The following is a 19,426-nucleotide window of genomic DNA, read 5'->3' on the forward strand; positions in this document are numbered from 1 at the left end:
CGCCGGAGCAGAGGCCCCGCCCCCCGGCGCCCGCGCCTGCGCAGAGGCACGGCCCCAAGTTTGTTGTGGTGCCGAGCGTCCCGGACGCCTGAGGGGGCTGGAGAGAACCGGGTCGCGGTGCCGCCATGGCGGTGCGACAGGCGCTGGGCCGGGGCCTGCAGCTGGGTCGAGCGCTGCTGCTGCGCTTCACCGCCAAGCCTGGTCCGGGCTACGTCTGGGGGCGGCCCGAGCGGCCGGGCCCCGCGGCGGGCTGGGGTCGCGGAGAACGCCCCGGCCAGGCCGCGGGACCCGGCGCGGAGTCGCGCAGGCTCGGGCTCGGGCTTCCCGACCGCTACCGCTTCTTCCGGCAGTCGGTGGCCGGGCTGGCGGCGCGGCTCCAGCGGCAGTTCGCGGTGCGGGCCCGGGGCGGCGCGGGCCCTTGCGGCCGGGCCATCTTTCTGGCTTTCGGGCTGGGCCTGGGCCTCATCGAGGAGAAGCAAGCGGAGGGCCGGCGGGGGGTGTCGGCCTGTCAGGAGATCCAGGTGAGCGGCGGCCCGGGGCGGGGCGGGGCTAGTGCGGGGGCGGGGCTGGGAGTCACCTGCTGCCTGGGACCACCGGGCCAAGCCCTGCCTCTGTCCCAGGTGGAAAGGCGTTGGACCTGAGCAGTTGAGGCTCATTTGCCGTGGTGCTGCTCTCCTGGTTTGGGGCCCGCACGTCCCGTGTTCCCTTCCTCAAACGGCATGTTCTGGAAGTCATGCGGCGAATTTTAGTGCCCGCTGCAGCATGGCTGGTGGCTTTGTGTAAATTTTCTAAAATGTAATGACAGTTAAATCATAACACTTCTTTTCCTGAGGTAGTTGTCATCCCCAGTTTATGGACGAGGAAAAGTACTCAGAGAGGTAAAGTAATTTTCTCGACGCCGCACAGCTATTAGCAGTGCCCAAAGTCTGGCTCTGCAAAGCCGGGTGCCTTTAACCTGAGCCTCCTCAGTTCAGCCAATTAGTGACATGGCTGAAGCCAAAGTAAAAACTATGAACAACCGTAGCAAACATAAGGACTAACAGTTTTTAATACGCCTGTATGAAGTTACCGGGAGTCACTGGATATGGGGGAGGGGAGGCTTTGTAAATGCCTAAAGACTTGTTTCTGCTGAACCAAAATATCTATTAGGCTTGTCCAGATAAACAGAACCAATAGCATGTGTGTGTGTGTGTGTGTGTGTTTATTTATTTATTTATTTATTTATTTATTTATTTTTAAAGATTCATTTTAAGGAATTGGCTCTGCATTTGTGGAGGCTGGCAAATCCAAAATCTGCTGGGTAGTCCCGCAGGCTGGAGACCCAGGAAAAGCCATTCTTGTGGTTCAGGTCTGAAGGCCATCTGCTGGCCGAATTCCCATTTCTTCCGGGGAGGTCAGTGTTCTGGGGTCTGAAACCGCTCACGGAGTTAGCATAGGGCCTGGGTTGTACAGCGTGGGGCTGAGGTCAGGGAAGATGGGGTGACTTGCCCAAGGACACAGCTCGTTAAGGACTGGGCAGTGTCTCCGATGTTCCCTGGTTTCCAGCCCTTGTTCCAGTTCTTACTCATCACCAGAGTGTCTCATGTTTGAGCTCTGGCCAGTCTGGGTGACAGGTGACATCTGGTCTAGTCCCCAGCTGCTGTCCTTGTCAGCAGTAGGTGTAGCTGTGGAAAACAGTATGGCAGTTCCCCCAAAATTAAAAATAGAATTATCATTTGACCCAGGAGTTCCACTTTTGGTTATATGCCCCCAAAGAACTGAAAGCAGGGACATGAGCAGATGTTTCTAGACCCATGTTCATAGCAGCATTATTCACAGTAGTCAGAAGAATCCAGATGTCCATGGCCGGATGAATGGGTAAACGAAGTGTGGTATCTACATACAATGGAGTATTATTCAGCCTTGAAGTGCTGACACATGCTACAACATAGATGAAATTTGAGGACATTATGCTAAGTAAAAAATAAGCCAGTCATGAGAGGAGAGAGATTGTATGATTCCACTTACCTGAGGTACTTAGAGTAGTCAGGTTCACAGAACAGAAAGTGGAATGGTAGCCACCAGGCACTGGAGGGAGGAAGGAGTGGACAGTTGTGTTTAATGTGTGTGGAGTTTCAGATTTGCCAGACGAAGATGGAGGTAGATGGTGGTGATTGGTTGCACAGCAGTGTGAATGTGCTTAGTGCCATTGAACTATACGTTTAAAAATGACTTAAATAGGGGCACCTGGGTGGCTCAGTGGGTTAAGCCTCTGCCTTCGGCTCCGGTCATGATCTCAGGGTCCTGGGATCGAGCCCCACATCGGGCTGTCTGCTCAGCGGGGAGCCTGCTTCCCCGTCTCTGCCTGCCTCTCTGCCTACTTGTGATCTCTCTGTCTGTCAAATTAAAAAAAAAAATCTTAATTAAACAATTAAAAAGATGACTTAAATAGTCGATTTTATGTTATGTATATTTTAACACAATTCGTAAAAATAATTTTAAACCCTGTACGTGAATGTTCATAGCAGCAATATTCGTAATAGCAAAATATTAAAAACAACCCAAACATCCTTCAGCAGGTGAATTGTTAAACTGGTACGTCTATACATAAATATTAAGCAATAACCAAGAATCAACTATCGTTACAGGAAACAACCTAAATTAACCTCAAGGGTATTAGACCTAGTGAGAAAAGTCAGTCCCCAAAGGGTACATACAGTGTGATTCCATTTCTGTAACATTCTTAAAATGAGAAAACTGTAGAGATAACGGATGAGTGTTGCCAGAGGACAGGGGTGGGTTAGGGGTGGTGCGATACAGAGGTAGCACGAAGGAGTTCTTCTGCAGTGATGGCACAGTTCTGGATCTTGATTGTGGTGGTGATTACACAAATCTGTACATGGGATCCATTTGCATAGAGCTGGCAGTCCTAGCAAGATGGCGGCACCCAGGGCAGGATAGGAGCAGGCGAAGAGAGGACTCGGGGGAGGTTGAAAGAAGAGTTCGGGGGCTTTAAGAGACTGCTCAGCTCACTGCACGCTGCAGCATCCCTGGGCTACGCTCACTGAACGCCGGCAGTGCCCTGAGTCCCACAGTGTTCCCCCTTACCAGTTTATTGACTCAGCTCCAAATTCAGCTTTGTTGTTTGCTCTGTGAAAATGGACCTGGGCCTTTGAAATGTTTTCCTTTGCTAAGAGACAGGGTAAGATTAGTCAGTGGAGGGTCCAGGAGAGATTGCAGGAGGAAGGGCTTTTGCTTCCTGGTTCCTCACCCATCTGCTTGCTCTGCGGGCTCTTGGGCCCCTGCGTTGCCTGCGGCCTCCCCAGCATGTGGCTTCTGAAGTGCCAGGTGGTCAGCAGCTCCCCCCACCCCACACCCACAGTGCCTTCCTGCGAATGACTCTCCATCGCACCCTAGAAGGGGGATTTCCAGTCAATGCCAAGGCACCTTACCAGTGAATCTCTTGTTATTTCTGTTTGCTGTTAAAGTCAATTAATTATTTTTTTTTAATATTTATTTGAGAGAGAAAGAGGGCGTACACAAGCAGGGGAGCGGCAGGCAGAGGGAGAAGCAGGCTCCCCTGCTGAGCAAGGAGCCCAGGACCTGGGATCATGACCCAAGCCAAAGGCAGATGCTTAACCAACTAAACCACCCAGGCGCCCCCCAGTTAATTCTTTATATTAAATGTCACATATTTTTTTTAAAAGTTGGGTAGAGCTGCACACACACAGGAATGAATGCAGGTTTTAAAAGATGGTAAAAACTGAGTAAGGTCTGTAGTCTAGTTGACAGCAGTGTACCAATTTGCTCTCCTGGTTTTGATCCTGAATTGCAGCTTTATAAGATGTCACCATGGAAGGAAACTAGGCGAAGGGACACAGGACACTTTGTGCAGATTTTTTATTTCTTTGCAACTTCTTGTGAGTCTAAATTATTTCAAAATTAAAACTTAAAATATAGGGGCATCCTGGGTGGCTCAGTGGTTTAAGCCTCTGCTCAGGTCATGATCTTAGGGTCCTGGGATCAGGGAGCCTGCTTCCCCCTCTCTCTCTGCCTGCCTCTCTGCCTACTTGTGATCTCTCTGTGACAAATGAATAAATAAAATCTTTGAAAAATATATATCTCATTCTCAAAGCCATGGTTGATAACGGATTACTGTACAGAACACTGCTTCCACTCCATGGAGTTTAAAAACTATTTGGCAAGGCAAGATAGACTCTCTCTTTTTTTTTCTTCTTAAGTTAAAAGTTCTCCCACAAGGTGTATTAGCTTATAGGTACCCAGTGCTGTAGGAATCCTCCAGGTCAGGTTGCTGTAGGCTGGGCTGTCCCTTCTGGTTCTAGAGGAGGGAGGAGCTTCAGGTGGGACTTGATGGATGAGTAGGGAGCCAGGCCGAACCGCTTCACAGAAACAGGTTTGGAGAGAGGCGCCTAAAGGTGAGTACGGGCAGTGCACAGTAGAGTTCAGTGAGCTTCCACAAATAGGAAGCACCAGGCCAAGGTACTGAAAAAAAGGTGTTTGAGCAGAAGAGTGACATGTGAGCGTGAACTGGTAACCAAAGGGTTAATGGCACTAATACGCACAGCTGCAGTTTTTACCCAGGCTTTCTCCACTTGCTGTGCAGTACCCCTGACTCTCCTCCCCCTGGGAAGCAGATTTGAGCTTTCTCCCCACTCCCCGCCCCACCGCCTTATTTGGTGGCCTCTCAAAAAAAAAAAAAAAAGCAAAAGCAAAAACAAAAACAAAAACAAAAACCTTACCTTGCTGTCTCAGTGATTTTGCTGCGAGTCAGCAGGAGTTATACCCCAGCTAGTGTGGGGAATGCGGTGACCTAGGTTCTTTGTCCTAGGGACTGTCCCCAGAGTCGCACCCCCACTGGGCACTGCCAGCCGTGGGCACCTAATTTAACTCTTGCAGCAAGGAAGCAGTTTTTTATTTCAGTTTGGACATGTGTCTCTAAGTGAGTTATTTCATGTGCAAGGCCCTGTGAGCTTATCTCCTCTTGGTGGGTTGCCTCCAACTAGGGGGACTGCTGTGGATCTCTGAGCCATGGCCTGCTGTCTGAGAGTTGACTAGGGAGCTCTTCCGTTCAGTGGTGAAGCCCCGGGTTTAGGGGAGGAACCTGTGCTCACAGAGGCACTCAGGACCCCATTTGGTTTCTCTGTTGCTGCAGGTTTTGGTATCTTTGGACAACACCAGCCATGTTCTAATTGGAAAATGGAAAGTGAATTTGATTCCCCAGTGCAGCCCAAACTTGGGCAGTCTTTGTTTTGCAGCACTGCTTATCATAATATTCATTAGACTGGAGAAAAATCCCCAATTAATGGAGCCCTAAATTATATATTTGGAAATTGGGCCTTTAAGATTTTGTTTGCATCTCGTTTGTGTATTTGTTTGTCCATGTATGCACATTGTGAACGTGAGATTTTCCTTTTTCTCTACCTCTGGATGATGTTGCCAAAATTAATTTGTAGAAGAGCTCAATTTAGTTGGTGTAAAGGCAAGTGGTTGTAAGAATTGGGCTTTCTAGGGGTGCTTGGGTGGCTCATTTGGTTTAGCATCTGCTTTCAGCTCAGGTCATGATCTCAGGGTCCAGAAATGGAGCCCTGTATCAGTCTCCCTGCTCAGCGGGGAGTCTGCTTCTTCCTCTCCCTCTGTGCTCTCTCTCTCTCTCAATTAAATAAAATCTTAAAAAAAAAAAAAAAGAATTGGACATTCTGATACCAAGAAAAATACTTTCAAGTTCATGTGATCTGGGAAAACATTCAATATTAAAGATAATTTAAGGTTGTTGGCTTAATTACAATGGACATATTTTTAAAAGTTTCTAATAGTAGATGTAGAACTTTTGTTCTGCCTGTATTTACTGAAAGATAGGTTTGTGTTACAAAGTATTATGGGTAATATAAACAATTACTGAAAAGAAACATAGGTTTGTTTTTGGCTTCTTTTAGGAGAAACAACCCTGTATGCAAGGAAAGTGTGACTGATTATTTAAAGAAGGAAAACTTAGGACAAAACCTGAATATAAGAAGAAAAGTTGTAGAAGGTCTGTGAGAAGGGAATCTTTGGAAAGAAATTTTGTGCATGGTTGGGACCAAGATTATGGAGATTAGTCAAGAAGTTTATTCCGGGGTGATCGACAGCTGGGGAGAAGACAGGTGGTTAAGAGAACAGAATCAGGCAAAGGTCAAGCAGTGACACAACAGCAGCAGAAGCCTCGGCCCATTCTCTGAGGAGTTCCAAAAGCTGGATTACCATCCAGAATTGGATTTTATATACTCCTGTTGAACAGTCATTGGTTGAGACCACCTGGGAAGAGGGCATGACCTCAGCAAGGCAGCTGTCTTCAGTCAGGGCCTTCTCTAGTGACCGCCGAGAGCTGAGGACTGTTGGCTGCATTCCCACAACTGAAAGTCCTTCGTTCCTGCTGGGGGTTCTGGCCAGCACATCCCAGCACCCACCACAAAGGCTCAGATCCATGCAGCACCCCGGCTGGCTCTGTCTCAGTGTATGTCAACACGGGCCATGACAGGGAAGGACAGCAGAGGGACTGCATACCTTTTTTTTTTTTTTAATTCATCTTGTTAAAATGAATGAGTTTTACTCTCAGAAGTACATCAGTACAAGATTAGAATTTGGTTTTCCTATAAAATGACCATTTTCTTAGTTATTCTACTCTTAATAAGAAATTATAAACAAAGGCTTTTTTCTTTATCTTTAATCTTCCTAGAAGAAAAGTTTCCATGTTTTGTCTTCATTAGGTCTTTGATTACTTCACAGTTGAGTCTTAATTTTAAGAGTAAGTTTTGCTCTATAGAGAGCTCTCTTTGCCTTTAGAATCTTATTGCCGCCTTGGTTAAGTAGATAATTAAGTATTAAGTTTTGTAATGATCTGTAATCGTATTTAGGCATGTGCTGTAAAACCTTATGATATTTTTGACCAAATTCCCAAGATTCCGCTTCTAAATGAAATCTTCTTTATTAACGAGGCTTGTTTGTTTGGTATCTTACGTGGAAAGCATTGTCAAACAAGTGGTGACAAACCTTAGATTATGTTATATGGGCGAATGCGATAACTGTTCCAGAAATTATATAAAATTCCCAAGGTTTTGATATGTCCTGGCATAATATCATCACTTATTCTTTTTTTTTTAAGATTTATTTATTTATTTGACAGAGATCACAAGTAGGCAGAGAGGCAGGTGGGGGCGGGGGGAAGCAGGCTCCCTGCTGAGTGGAGAGCCTGATGCGGGACTTGATCCCAGAACCCTGGGTCCATGACCCAAGCCGAAGGCAGAGACTTTAATCCACTGAGCCACCCATTATCACTTATTCTAATTATTGAAGTGTTGTGTGTCACAGGAAAACCATGGCCATTTTTAGTCCTTTGTCATTTACAGTCCTTGTTTTACTCTGATGCTGTTACAGATATGTTTCAGCTTCAAGGAGATTTGTGGAAAGGACTTTTGACAAGTACAGGTCTCTGATACCTTTAAGATTGTAAAACCAAACTGAGTAAGAATTTTAGGAACTAACAGGAAAACTGCATTCAAGCAGAACAAGAATTAGTAACGTGGGACTGAATAAACTGAGGAAGATGATTACTCTTGTTTGAAATGTTGCTGGTTCTCTAATGTTTGCTTTTTCAGATTTAAGGAAACTGTTTTTCTCCTAAGCTGTTATGACTTGCAGAAATTTGGTAAAATATTCCTTTGTAGACAAATATGAAACATTTATCTTTTTCTCCCCACCTAATCCCTCCAGATTCAGAAACTCTCAGTGAGCATTTTTATATATTCATGGCACTGTATTTATTTGCATAAGTTCAGTAAGAACCTGTTCTTATGATAGGATACGATTGGAATCATTGGTTTTATCATCAAGGCTTTGACTGGAATATTCACTTTGAGGGTGACATGCATAGACTCTGATATGACCAGGCAACTTTAAGGAACTAAGACTGATTTTATGGAGCCAATGAAGCCCCTAGGAAAAATCAGCCTACAACCTTGCTTATAGGGTTCCCAGCAGCCTTACCAGGTGAATTAAGATCACTTCCTGCAGGTGCAGAAACCTCGGGTTATTTGGGGGACCTCAAGAAGAGAGGAATTTACCCAAACCTATAGGTGTTGCAGGCAGAGTCTGATGGCAGACACTTGGCTTGGCTTCTTAGCCTTCAGAGACTATTAAAAGTTCAGTCTGAAATTCCTTATGAGAAGTTCTGGCAAAGCAGATTTTCTGTTTAAAAATAAAGCAAACCCTGTATGGCCAATCACTGTTTATTCTTGCAGCACTTATGTAAATAAGTAGGCCAAGGTTGTTGTTAAAACTGGAGTCTTAATTTGGCTATCTTGGGTGGAAATGAGGGTGATTTTAGAAAGAGAAACCACACATTTGTGGAAGTTCAAGCAACTGTCTTTGGGTGTTTGTTGTTTGCCTCTAAAACTGGGCTGGATCCTGAATTCTGATTTCCTCCAGTATCTGGTTATGATTCTCCAAACTAAGCTTTCCAATTTTCTCCCATTCCCTAAAGCTGCCCTTTCTTCTGAAACCCTGCACACTGAAGCTGGACAACTTGAGGTGGACTCCAGATGTTTCAGGATTATTAGAGCTGTTTTGGAACCCAAGGAGGCAGATATTGTCCACTGCCAAGGACACCAAAAATGGGGCTGCTTGATTGCCTGTGGAATGATCGGGCAGAGCAAGGTGCCAGGCTGGCGGCCCACACAAAGACTCCAAAACCTTTTACAGTGGCTTTAGTGGTGGACACAGACTTAGTCAAACAGCAGCCCTAGATCTCCTCTGAAGGTCCGAGGAGAGCTGCCCGAGAACCGTCCCGTAGCTGCCTGCCAAAGCCTGCACAGAGAGCTTCTCTGAGATCAGAAGCCTCCAGGGTTGTGCGGGGAGCTTGACAGACAAGGTGTGCCAGCTGCAGCAGGGAGACGTTTCGACCTCTTGACTAATGCAGGTTCTGTGCTCAGCGGTCTCTGATTGCAGTGAAGGCACAGAGTTTGAGAAAAAATTATTCTGAATGATGGGAGAGAAAGGGAACTTGGCCTAAGCCCAGGATGAGCAGTGAAGACCATGCCTGGCTCTGCCCCTCCCCTCCCCCACCGCCCTTCACTTGGGCCTCACTAGGCATCCTGGCTCATGGTGCCTGTGTTTTCCTCACAGGCAATTTTTACCCAGAAAAACAAGCTGCTGCCTGACCCTCTGGACACCCGACGCTGGCAGGGCTTCCGGCTGGAGGAGTATCTGATAGGGCAGTCCATTGGCAAGGGGTGCAGTGCTGCTGTGTATGAAGCCGCCATGCCTGTGTTGCCCCAGAGCCTGGAGGTGGTGAAGAGTGTCAGGCGTCTTCCAGGCAGAGACCCAGATGTCGTCCCACGAGAAGAGGAGCCAGCCTCACCCCCCGCCTTTCCCTTGGCCATCAAGATGATGTGGAATATCTCGGTAAGGAGGGGGCCTTTCATCTCTGACTTGGGCATTTCTCAAAACACCAGGGGTACCTGGGTGGCTCAGTCCGTTAAGCATCTGCCTTCTGCTCAAGTCATGAACCCTGGCTTCTGGGATCGAGCCTCACATTGGGCTCGCTGCTCAGTGGGGGAGTGTGCTTCTCCCTTTGCTCCTCCCCCTGCTTGTGATCTCTGTCTCTCTCCTCTCTCTAAAATAAATTAATTAAATCTTAAAAAAAAAAAAAATAAGCAAGCCCCAATCTTGGTGGACCTGCCAGTGCTTTTTCCCAGGAGGCAGGCAGGCGGGCTCACCACAGCTCGGGCATCTATACGGTCAGGCTTCCTTGCCCACTCATGCAAGAGTTGGAAGCACTCTCAGATTGTCATGTCTGCCAGTCACCTGAGGATCTGGTTAAAAGGCAGATTCTGGTCACTGGGCCTGGGGTGGAGCCGGATTCTGCATTTCTAACCAGCTCCCAGGTGATGCCCATGCCTCTGGTCTGGTCCACACACAGCAGCAGCCCCTTGTTCCTCATGATCCCGTTTGCTGAATTTGGGTCTGCAGCTCCCACCATCCTCCCTCTCACCACCTGCCTCACTGGAGAGGAGAGGCCACACTCCTGTCCTCCAGACTCCCCCTTCAACCTCCCCTCCAGATCAAAGGCTTGCTTGTCACCTCTCTGCTCTCAACTCTGGGACGACTCAAGGCTTAGGGAAACTGAGTGTTTTCCCTCCACAAAAGCAAAGATTTCATCTAGAGCAATTTATTTCTCTTCTTGCTATATATATGGGTTTAGAAAATTAATCAAGACCCGATGGTCTTTTTCCTGCCCAGAGCATCCCCCCAAGGCTAAGCTGGGGCACAGCTGTGGCAGCTCATGCTGGACACTGAAGAATTCAGTTTCTGGTTTTGATCTGGGGGATAAAGGGGGATAAAGACTCTTGCCTTTCCAAGCTAGGTGATTAGCTAACAAGTAGCCAAGGCCTTTGCCTGTGCAGCAGCCAGGGTTAGCATCAAAGCTTCCAGATGCGCGTGCTGACTACTGCACTCACAAAAGCTAAATGACTTGACTCCTAGAGGGGTCCTGACTGGTTCCACAGGGTCAGAGAGCCCTTTGAAATGAAACAAGGAAAATGGGTGCTTTTGCTCATCTTTGGTTCTTGCTGTTACTTCCTTTTACTGAGGGGCTGGGAAAGCCTCAGCACAGCCTTATCCCAGGCAGGTTTGTCTGGCTCTGCCTGTCTGCTGAAGGCAGCCTGCAGGGGCGAGTCTTAGTGACGCAGTGGCCAGTTGGAGCCTGGGGGTGACCAGAGGCATTAATGGCAGGAAGAAAGGTCCCTCCCCCTATCTTGCCATCTCTTCCTACCCTGGGCACCTGAGCTGCCAAGAGTTTGAGGTGTGATGTTGAAACCCCCCAGGAGTTGGCACAGATGGCATCTCTGCCCTCTCTCTCCCTGGAGGGACTAGCTTGACTTGCTATTTCAGTGATTTTTTTTTTTAAAGATTTGATTTTTTTTTTTAAGATTTTATTTATTAGAGCATGAGCAGGGGGAGAGGCAGAGGGAGAGGGACAAGCAGACTCCCTGCTGAGCAGCCTCCCGCACCCCACAGGGCTCAATCCCACAACCCTGAGAACATAACCTGAGCCACCCGGGTACCCCCAGGGAGTTTATCCTAACTTGAATATCAAAACCAATTCTGGGAGCACCTGGCTGGCTCAGTCAGTAGAGCACACAACTCTTGATCTTGGGGTTGTGAGTTCAAGCCCCACATGGGTGTAGAGATTACTTAAAAATAAAATCTTTTTTAAACACCTCAAATAATTCCAGGCAGTAGCTGTCTAGTCCAGATTGCATGGAGGACGTGGACGTGCTCAGGTCTGTGTAACTCCGAATTCATAACTGTGTTCCAGGCAGGCTCCTCCAGTGAAGCCATCTTTAGTACCATGAGCCAGGAGCTAGTCCCAGCTAGTCGAGTGGCCTTGGCCGGGGAGTATGGAGCGGTCACTTACAGGTAAGCACTCAAATGCCGACCAGACTGGATGTGAGTTCTTAGCAAAATCCTCAGCTGTGTACTCAGAGCGGTGTCCGGCGGACGTGTAATAGACGGTAAGTGGTGTAGTTAATGGTGGCTTTGTAGCGGTCGGATGACTCAGCCTGGGGAAGAGTGCAGATCCTCCCGCTCCAACTGTAGATGCAGATGGCTGGTTCACCCTGGAGCAGAGAGAGCAGGCCGTCCCAGCATGTCCAATTCAGAACGTTGGAAAATCGACCTGACTTCTGATTGTTAAGTAATGCCCCAGGGGAGCGCCACTCATCCCTACCAGCTGCTCTGTCCCCGGCGCAGATAACACTCATTCCAGTCTTGGCAGTCCCAGGAGCTTTAAACAAATGTGGCCTCTTCCCCAAGAGTTGTGTGTGAGGCAGAGGAACCAGACGAGTCAGGAGCAGAGGTCAGGGTAGGAAGTGCTAGAATTATGGACGCTCAGGTGCTGAGGGGAGCCCATTCAGAAAGGCCTCTCGAAGGGACCATCCGTGCTGCCTTTTGAAGATGAATAAGAGAACTAGCCAGGCCCTCTCTCTGGCAGAGAAGTAGCCAGAGTAGCCAGAGGCCTTCTCCACAGAGGGAAGAGGGGTGGGTGGCAGCCCGCGCTCCCAGCTCTGTGGCACGCGGTGTGCTCGCTTTCCTGCTTGCAGACCCTGAGAAGAGTTGCGTCTTGGCTGCTTGGGATATAGACGCAATGCTGTCAGAAGCGGGGGGCACAGACACAGGGACTTGAGAGAGCACGTGGAAAGCCCCTTCCATGGTCTGGAAGGCTCCCATGTGCCCGAGGGGCCATGTGGGCAAGCAGAAGCGGCTGCTTGATGGGCTTGATGTCCTCTCCTCTCCTAGTCCTTTGTAGGGAAGGACTGCTGCTTTTCCTCAGGTGGTTTTCCTCAGGCGGTTCTGTTGCTCACTCGGGCCTGCTGTGGGCCTGCTGATGTCTGTGGCCGAGGCTGCACAGTCCTCCCGCCTGAAGTGCCCCCTGTCGGCCTCCGGGCCCTTACCCTGCTTTCTGTTTTTTCATAGCATTTCTCACCATCTGACCTTAAATCTTAACTCTGTCTCTCCCGTTGTACTGTGAGCCCTCTGAGGGCAGGACTTTTCTGTCCCTACAGCTCAGTAAATGTCCATCAAATGATTCCATGAATTTGACAGAAGTTCTGTTACCTAAGGTACCAATGACGTCAGTGACTCAGACCCTGAGATCTCTCTGGGCGTGTTTCTGTCCACCCTCTCTGCCCATCTAGGGATGTCAGTCTCAGTCCTTGTAATCTGCTCCTCCTGCCTCCCACCTGATCTCTGATCTTGTCCCGTTTACACCCTGTGCTCCACCATGCTGAATCCATACTGCCCTCCACAAACGCGCCAACTCCTCCATGCCTGTCTTCTGTACTGTTAGCTCTCCTCGGACTGCCCTCCCCACAGCCTCCTGTCCCCACTCCATGCGTCCATTCAAACACACCCACGTGCACACATACCTCACGCAGCCACTCTGCCCTTGGGCTCCCACGACAACTGGGCTGAGCTCTGCCACTGTGACATGGACAGCCTTGAGCTGTGATCCCAATTCTCCCACTAGCCCCAGTGGCCCTAGGCTAGGAACAACGCTTTAACTCCCTTGATTACTTACAGAGCTGCTCTCAGATGGACTCATTAGAAAACAGTAGGCTGCACGTGGACGGACTCCACAGCTCAGGGACTGAGGCCGATCTTAAGACGGGGGCGGGCATCTTGCTCCCTTAGTGTTGGCTTCATGTCTCTGGGCTTCAGCTCCATTCTCTGCTTTCTGCCACCCCAGTGTCCTTATTTCCTTTTTTAAAATTATTTTACGATTCTATTTATCTATTTTTATCTATTTATCTATTATTTTAAGATTTTATCTATTTTCTCTATCTCTATTGACAGAAAGCACAAGTAGCCAGAGAGGCAGAGAGAGAGGGGGAAGTGGGCTCCCTGCTGAGCAGAGAGCCCAATGTGGGCCTCAGTCCCAGGACCTTGGGATCATGATCTGAGCCTAAGGCACAGGCCCAATCCACTGAGCCACCCAGGTGCCCCCCAGTGTCCTTATTTCTTAACCCACGTTCTTCTGTGTCTGTGTGCCTTTGGTTTCTACATCTCTCTGGCTTCCCGTGGCCCCGGTCAAGCCTCATGGCATCCTTCACCTTCAGCTCCACTGCTGACTGCTTAGTTACTACCATGTTTTTTCACTAGTGCTCCTCAAGAAGAGAAATGAACTGGCCCTCATCCCTTTCCCCACCAACCATTTTTGTCTCGGACGTGACTGCAGGCTCCTTGCCCTGAAGCTAGGAGCCCACCCAGCGAGAGTACTGGCTGAGGGGTGGGGCCCAGACCTAGCAGGCTGACTCACACCATCCAGAACACAGCCACTGTGCCCCTCAGCAGGGCTGTGGGCAGGGGGCTCCCCGAGGGGGACAGGTGGGCAGGCAGGTGACTTCTGTACTATAAACTGCATCTGTCTGTTCATTCATTCAGCAAAGGTTTTGTGGGGTATTTTAAAAGATTTATTTGAGAGAGAGAGAGAATGCATGAAAGAGCAGGGGGAGGGGTAGAGGCAGAGGGAGAGGAAGAAGCAGACACCCCGCTGAACAGGGAGCCCGATGCGGGGCTCCATCCCAGAATCCCAGGATCATGACCTGAGCCGAGGGCAGATGCTTAACTGACTGAGCCGCCCAGTTGCCCCTCAACAAAGGTTTGAGCTCATACTACACTTTAAGGGTTATGTCAGAATCTGCCATCAGAGATTCTAGGTCCTTTATATAAGCGTTAACCTTACAACTTAACGTTACTACCTAATTCCCTTTGGCAATTGATACTGAGCCCAGAGAAGGAACCTGGCCAAAGGCTTACAGTAGCGGACCTAGAATTCAAACCATATAGGCATGATTCCAGTCTCTTAACCACCGTATTCCGCTGCATGGGATTGACGGATGGACAGATGGGTGGACCAGGGGAGTCATCAGATGTGACAAGTCATATTTATGGGTTTGTTTTTTCACTTTGACACCAGATTCTGTACCCGACACACAGCAGATCTACAGTACATATTTGATAAATTAAAAAATGGGTGAATGTCAGTATTTATCATGGCATGATTATCTTTCCAACCGGTTTATCTGATACTGGATTCCTATATTTGTCCCATTTGGCCAAAATAGAAGATCCAAGGGAGGTCCCAAGCAACTGGCCCCTCACCCCAACATCATCCGGGTCTTCCGTGCCTTCACCTCTTCTGTACCACTGCTGCCAGGCGCCCTGGTCGATTACCCCGATGTGCTACCCCCACGCCTTCACCCCGAAGGCCTGGGCCACGGGCGGACGCTCTTCCTTGTTATGAAGAAGTAAGTAGGAGCTGGTCGTGCCTCTGTGCACCTGCAGCCCCCGAGTGGCAAGGAGGGGGGCCCTCACCCATGCCGAGGGCATAGTATCTCAGAAGGCGGGGTTCCTTTGGGGTGACTTCTCATGAAAATGGAGTCTCCTCTTCATTCAGAACCTAGTTCTCACCAGTGTTTTTAGTCCATTCGACTCTTGCCCCTCTCTATGGCTTCCCTTACCAGTTGTGTAAAAACAGTTCTCCTCCCTAACCCCCTGCCCCTCCTGGCATGGCTGTCACTGGCGTGAGGAAGGAGTATCTGTACCATTACTTCCGTCATGTGGGGCCCCAGCTCTCCCTCCCTGACTTCAGGATAATGGGTGGGGGGAAGAAGATCAAAAAACTCCAAGAAGAGGAAGGGCCATCATCCTAATAGTAAATAAGATGTTGGGGGGACCACTGATGTGCGACAGCCAGAGACCCTATCACCCTCTCCACCAGCTACCCCGGTACGCTGCGCCAGTACCTTCGTGAGCACACTCCAAGCCGCCGCCTCGCCACCATGATGGTCTTGCAGCTGTTGGAGGCCGTGGATCATCTGGTTCAACAGGGCGTTGCGCACCGAGACTTAAAATCTGACAACATCCTCGTGGAGTTGGACGCAGGTGGGTCCTGGCCGCACCCTCCCAGATATCCAGGGGCACCAGACTTCAGCTCTGCAGACACTTAGGACCCTTCAGTCCTTTCGGGTTTTATGTCCTACTAGAAGTTGTGTCTTAATTTTTCTCTGTACTCAAGAGATGAGCAATCTTTCCTTCAAAATGGAGGCTTTCTTCTCTTTGTGGGGCTTTTGGAATGATGGTTAATAGTCCCCCAGTTCCTTCTGTTGCCCACTTACAGAACAAAAACCTCAGTGGCGGAAGTTTTCTCAAAAGAGAGGTAGATTTAGCTCAGCAGAAAAAAGAATTTTCAGACAGTGGGAGCTGTCCAAATGTAAGCCCAGCTGCCCCTGGAAACAGTGAGCTCCCAGTTCCTCACACAGGAAGCACTGAAGTGGAGGCTGGCGGCCACTTAACCTGTGAACGACAGCCAGAGGGCGGGTAAATTTTGAGCCAGAAGACTTAAAGTAATGGGCCATTAAATTGCTAGAAGAACTAGCTTCTTGAAGGAAGTCTGTGTGATTCCTTTTACCAGTAACTAAACCCCATCATACCCGTTTCTTAGGTTTCGACTTGGGGTTTCAAGTTCAGATCAAAGATCTTTGGGGCATCAGAGCTAAGCGCCATCTGCTGAGTAAACCAGGAGCAGCTCCTTCAGTCTTGGGACAGCTCCGATTACTTGATCAGTTACGTTGAGCCCAACTTTCATCTAGTTCTTTGCTTGAGAGCTTTGGTTTCCCTGGAGACATCTTTGGGCTCCTGTAGCTGGCCTCCCGTTGAGTGCCCTGGTGAGTGGCCACCCACCCAGGCCTCGCTGGCCCGCACTCCTGGGCTGATACCATGTCCCTGTTAGCCCCTCACCCATGTCTTGGTGTCTGTGGTAGGGCACCTACGAAGGCCCCTCAGGAGAGAACCAGTCACTCACCTCTGCCTGTCCCCTCCCCAGATGGCTGCCCCTGGCTGGTGGTCACAGACTTCGGTTGCTGCCTGGCTGACGAGCGCACCGGCCTGCAGCTACCTTTCACCAGCTGGTATGTGGATCGGGGTGGAAACGGCTGCCTGATGGCTCCAGAGGTGAGTCTTGTGGAGCATGTCCTTTGCCATCAGCAGACGTCTCCATCTTGTTTCCACTGACTGGGAGGACGAGACTCGCTGCCTCATTACCTACCCGACACCTCTTTTCTGACCCTGAATTTGGCACAAGTCCCTTTCCCCTGTGTGTTAGTCTGGCCCTCCCTAATGTTTGCAGGAGATGTGTGTTTTGTCAGCATAAAGTAGTTAACCTAAGAAGATTCTTCTGGGTCTGAGCCACAACTTACTCAAATTCTGGGTTCCTTGGGACAGAGTTCAGATTAGCCCATGAGTCAGGTGCTATGTAGGTACGTGAGTGTGTTAGTGTGTTAGAAATGCCAGCAGCGGGGTGCCTGGGTGGCTCAGTGGGTTAAAGCCTCTGCCTTTGGCTCCAGTCATGATCTCAGGGTCCTGGGATCGAGCCCTGCATCAGGCTCTATTCAGCGGGGAGCCTGCTTCCCTCTCACTCTCTGCCTGCCTCTCTGTCTACTTGTGATCTCTGTCGATCAAATAAATAAACTCTTAAAAAAAAAAAATACCAGCAGCGTGAAACTCACCTGTTGCTTTCTAAACAGGTGTCCACCGCCTGCCCTGGGCCCAAGGCCGTGATCGACTACAGCAAGGCTGATGCCTGGGCCGTTGGAGCACTCGCCTACGAAATCTTCGGGCTCCCCAATCCCTTTTATGGCCAGGGCGGGGCCCACCTTGAAAGCCGCAGTTACCAGGAGGCTCAGCTGCCCGAGCTGCCCGAGTCAGTGCCTCTGGATGCAAGACAGCTGGTGAGGTCCCTGCTCCAGCGAGAGGCCAGCAAGGTGAGGCTGTCCCCAGGGTTTGCAGGGAGTGTGGACATTTATGTTCCAGAGTAAAGATCAGGTTTGGGCAAGACTGGAGTGACAGCTCCTCTTAGAAAAATAAAGGCCAAGTACAGGAGAACAAACTTTAGTATTAACACGAGTAGGGGAGCCGGCCACCAAATGAGAATTCCAGCATCGAAGCTCTTCTTGGCTGTAGTGGCTTAAGTTACTTAGAAGATAATATTTTTAAGAAATATTTAATGGAGTTGTAGTATACAACAGTTGACACCTAATGAGACAGATGTAAAGACCTCTCCCAAGAGCAGATCTGGACATTTCCAAAATCAATTAGGGAACTTAAAGGCTAGAATATTTGAAGCCATGATTGGGCACCGTAGGCCCAGTTCAGCTGGAGTGCCTTGTGGAAGGGCACCAAGGCAGACAGGGTTCAAGCCACTTCCTCCCACTGGGTGGCATGCTGTCAGGGCCACAGCCTGTGCTCACTGCCAGTTACCGAGCAAGGAGAGGACCCCTCACTCCACAGAGTGCTAGACCCAGGCGGTTTGTGGGCCTTCCTTGTTGGGGCAGACTGCATAGGGCACGGGTATGCCCCTGGAAAAGCCTGGAACAGGGGTAGAGAGCAGCCAGCAGGTTTCCGGTGAGTGAATGGTATTCTAGGAAGGAGAGACAAAGGGGTGAACAAGAATTTGGTTTTGGGGCCAGAGAAGGGAAGGTCCTAAGTTAAGAATTCGCTGACATACCAGGTTGTGGGTGGAATGCTTTGCCAACGATGTTCTAAGCTTCCGCTTCCCTGCCCGTTGCAGAGACCATCTGCCCGAGTAGCTGCTAACGTACTTCATTTAAGCCTCTGGGGTGAACATACTCTAGTGCTGAGGAATCTGAAACTAGACAAGATGGTCGGCTGGCTCCTCCAGCAGTCGGCCGCCACCCTGCTGGCCGACCGGCGCACAAAGAGCTGCGTGGAGACCAAGATGAAGATGTTATTTTTGGCCAACCTGGAGTACGAGGCGCTGTGCCAGGCAGCCCTGCTCCTCTGCTCCTGGAGAGCGGCCCCGTGAGGGCTCCGTTGTAGCTGGCGTATTACTAAAGAACTTAGCAACATCTGTGTGGTACTAGTCTGTGAGAGCTGCGGGGCGGGGTGGGCTCCCACGCTCGAGGGTGGGCGGCACGTGGAGGATGGCGCGGAGAGGCTGGTCGGCACTAGAGAAGGCCTCTGGTTTGGCAAATGGAAGGAAGAGCCAGCGGCAAAGTTCACGGTCTGCAACCACTAACTCACCCTAGCTGTGCGATTTCAGGTGCATCGTGTAACCTGCGTGAGGTTCTCTCACCTGTGCTGGGAGAAACTGGACTAGAGCAGAGCTGGAGAAGCTGGCAGACGTTCTGCGGAGCGCCCGTGTCACGGCTACTCCGCTGTTGTTAGAGCACAAAAGCAGTCTGAAATACGTAAATATACCGAGATATGAATTCATGTGTCACTAAATACTCTTTCTTAAATTTGCTTCAATTATTTAAAAACGTGAAAACCACTTTCGGCTTACAGGCCAAACGGGCCAAGCCATCATTTGTCAACCCGTAGTCTAGATGAATCCAAGGGGCCAAACTCTAAAAAGAAATGATAATCACTAGGTCCTCTGTACATTAGTACTAACAATGTGGTAAGATCAGAGTACAAATCCATAGGACTGAGTTCTCTGTAGCAGGTGAGGAGAGGGGCGGGTGTTAACTGTGGGCCAGAAGCCCTGCCTCCCTCACAGACCTCTGTGAAGTCCATGGCCGAGCAGATCTCTTGGTGGGGGGAGGTTCAAGGCAAAGCAGGGGTTATTAGGACAGCATGGACTCCAGGAAAGGACCCTGGCTGGTTTGAAAGTGGCAGCCAGGACCTCAGTCTGCATGTCTTCTGAATTTGCCAGGTCAGTATACGCAGGCATCAAAATGAGAAGACGCTCCAGCGTCTTCTAGCAAGGCCTGGAAAGCTCAGGGTGTCTCTGAGGAAGCACTTCTGCTGCTATGGACTCAAGTCTAACAGAGCTAGAAGCGATGATGAAATGGAAATTGACAGTGTGTTGTTT

General features: G+C 49.6%; 1 protein-coding gene across 1 annotated transcript; it reads left to right on the plus strand.

The window, feature by feature from the left end:
* The first annotated feature begins 56 nt into the window (after window positions 1–56).
* PINK1 (PTEN induced kinase 1) lies at window positions 57–18,458 on the plus strand. The gene is made up of 8 exons (XM_032863634.1): window positions 57–521; window positions 9,157–9,435; window positions 11,351–11,451; window positions 14,658–14,840; window positions 15,314–15,477; window positions 16,418–16,545; window positions 17,118–17,354; window positions 18,161–18,458. The coding sequence occupies exons 1-8, from the start codon at window positions 126–128 to the stop codon at window positions 18,413–18,415; spliced, it is 1,743 nt and encodes a 580-aa protein (XP_032719525.1). The 5' UTR covers window positions 57–125; the 3' UTR covers window positions 18,416–18,458.
* The last annotated feature ends 968 nt before the right edge of the window (window positions 18,459–19,426 follow it).

Source organism: Lontra canadensis, unplaced genomic scaffold, assembly GCF_010015895.1.
Source record: "Lontra canadensis isolate GAN:19392208 unplaced genomic scaffold, GSC_riverotter_1.0 scaffold25, whole genome shotgun sequence".
In the NCBI taxonomy this organism is placed as follows: Eukaryota; Metazoa; Chordata; class Mammalia; order Carnivora; family Mustelidae; genus Lontra; species Lontra canadensis.

What these genes read in the sequence shown, in the direction of transcription:
- PINK1 (XM_032863634.1), top strand. Translation starts at nt 126, where the DNA reads ATGGCGGTGCGACAGGCGCTGGGCCGGGGCCTGCAGCTGGGTCGAGCG. An exon ending in AGATGATGTGGAATATCTCG is followed by an intron (nt 9,436 to 11,350) that starts GTAAGGAGGGGG and finishes ACTGTGTTCCAG; the next exon opens with GCAGGCTCCTCCAGTGAAGC. An exon ending in CTCTTCCTTGTTATGAAGAA is followed by an intron (nt 14,841 to 15,313) that starts GTAAGTAGGAGC and finishes CCTCTCCACCAG; the next exon opens with CTACCCCGGTACGCTGCGCC.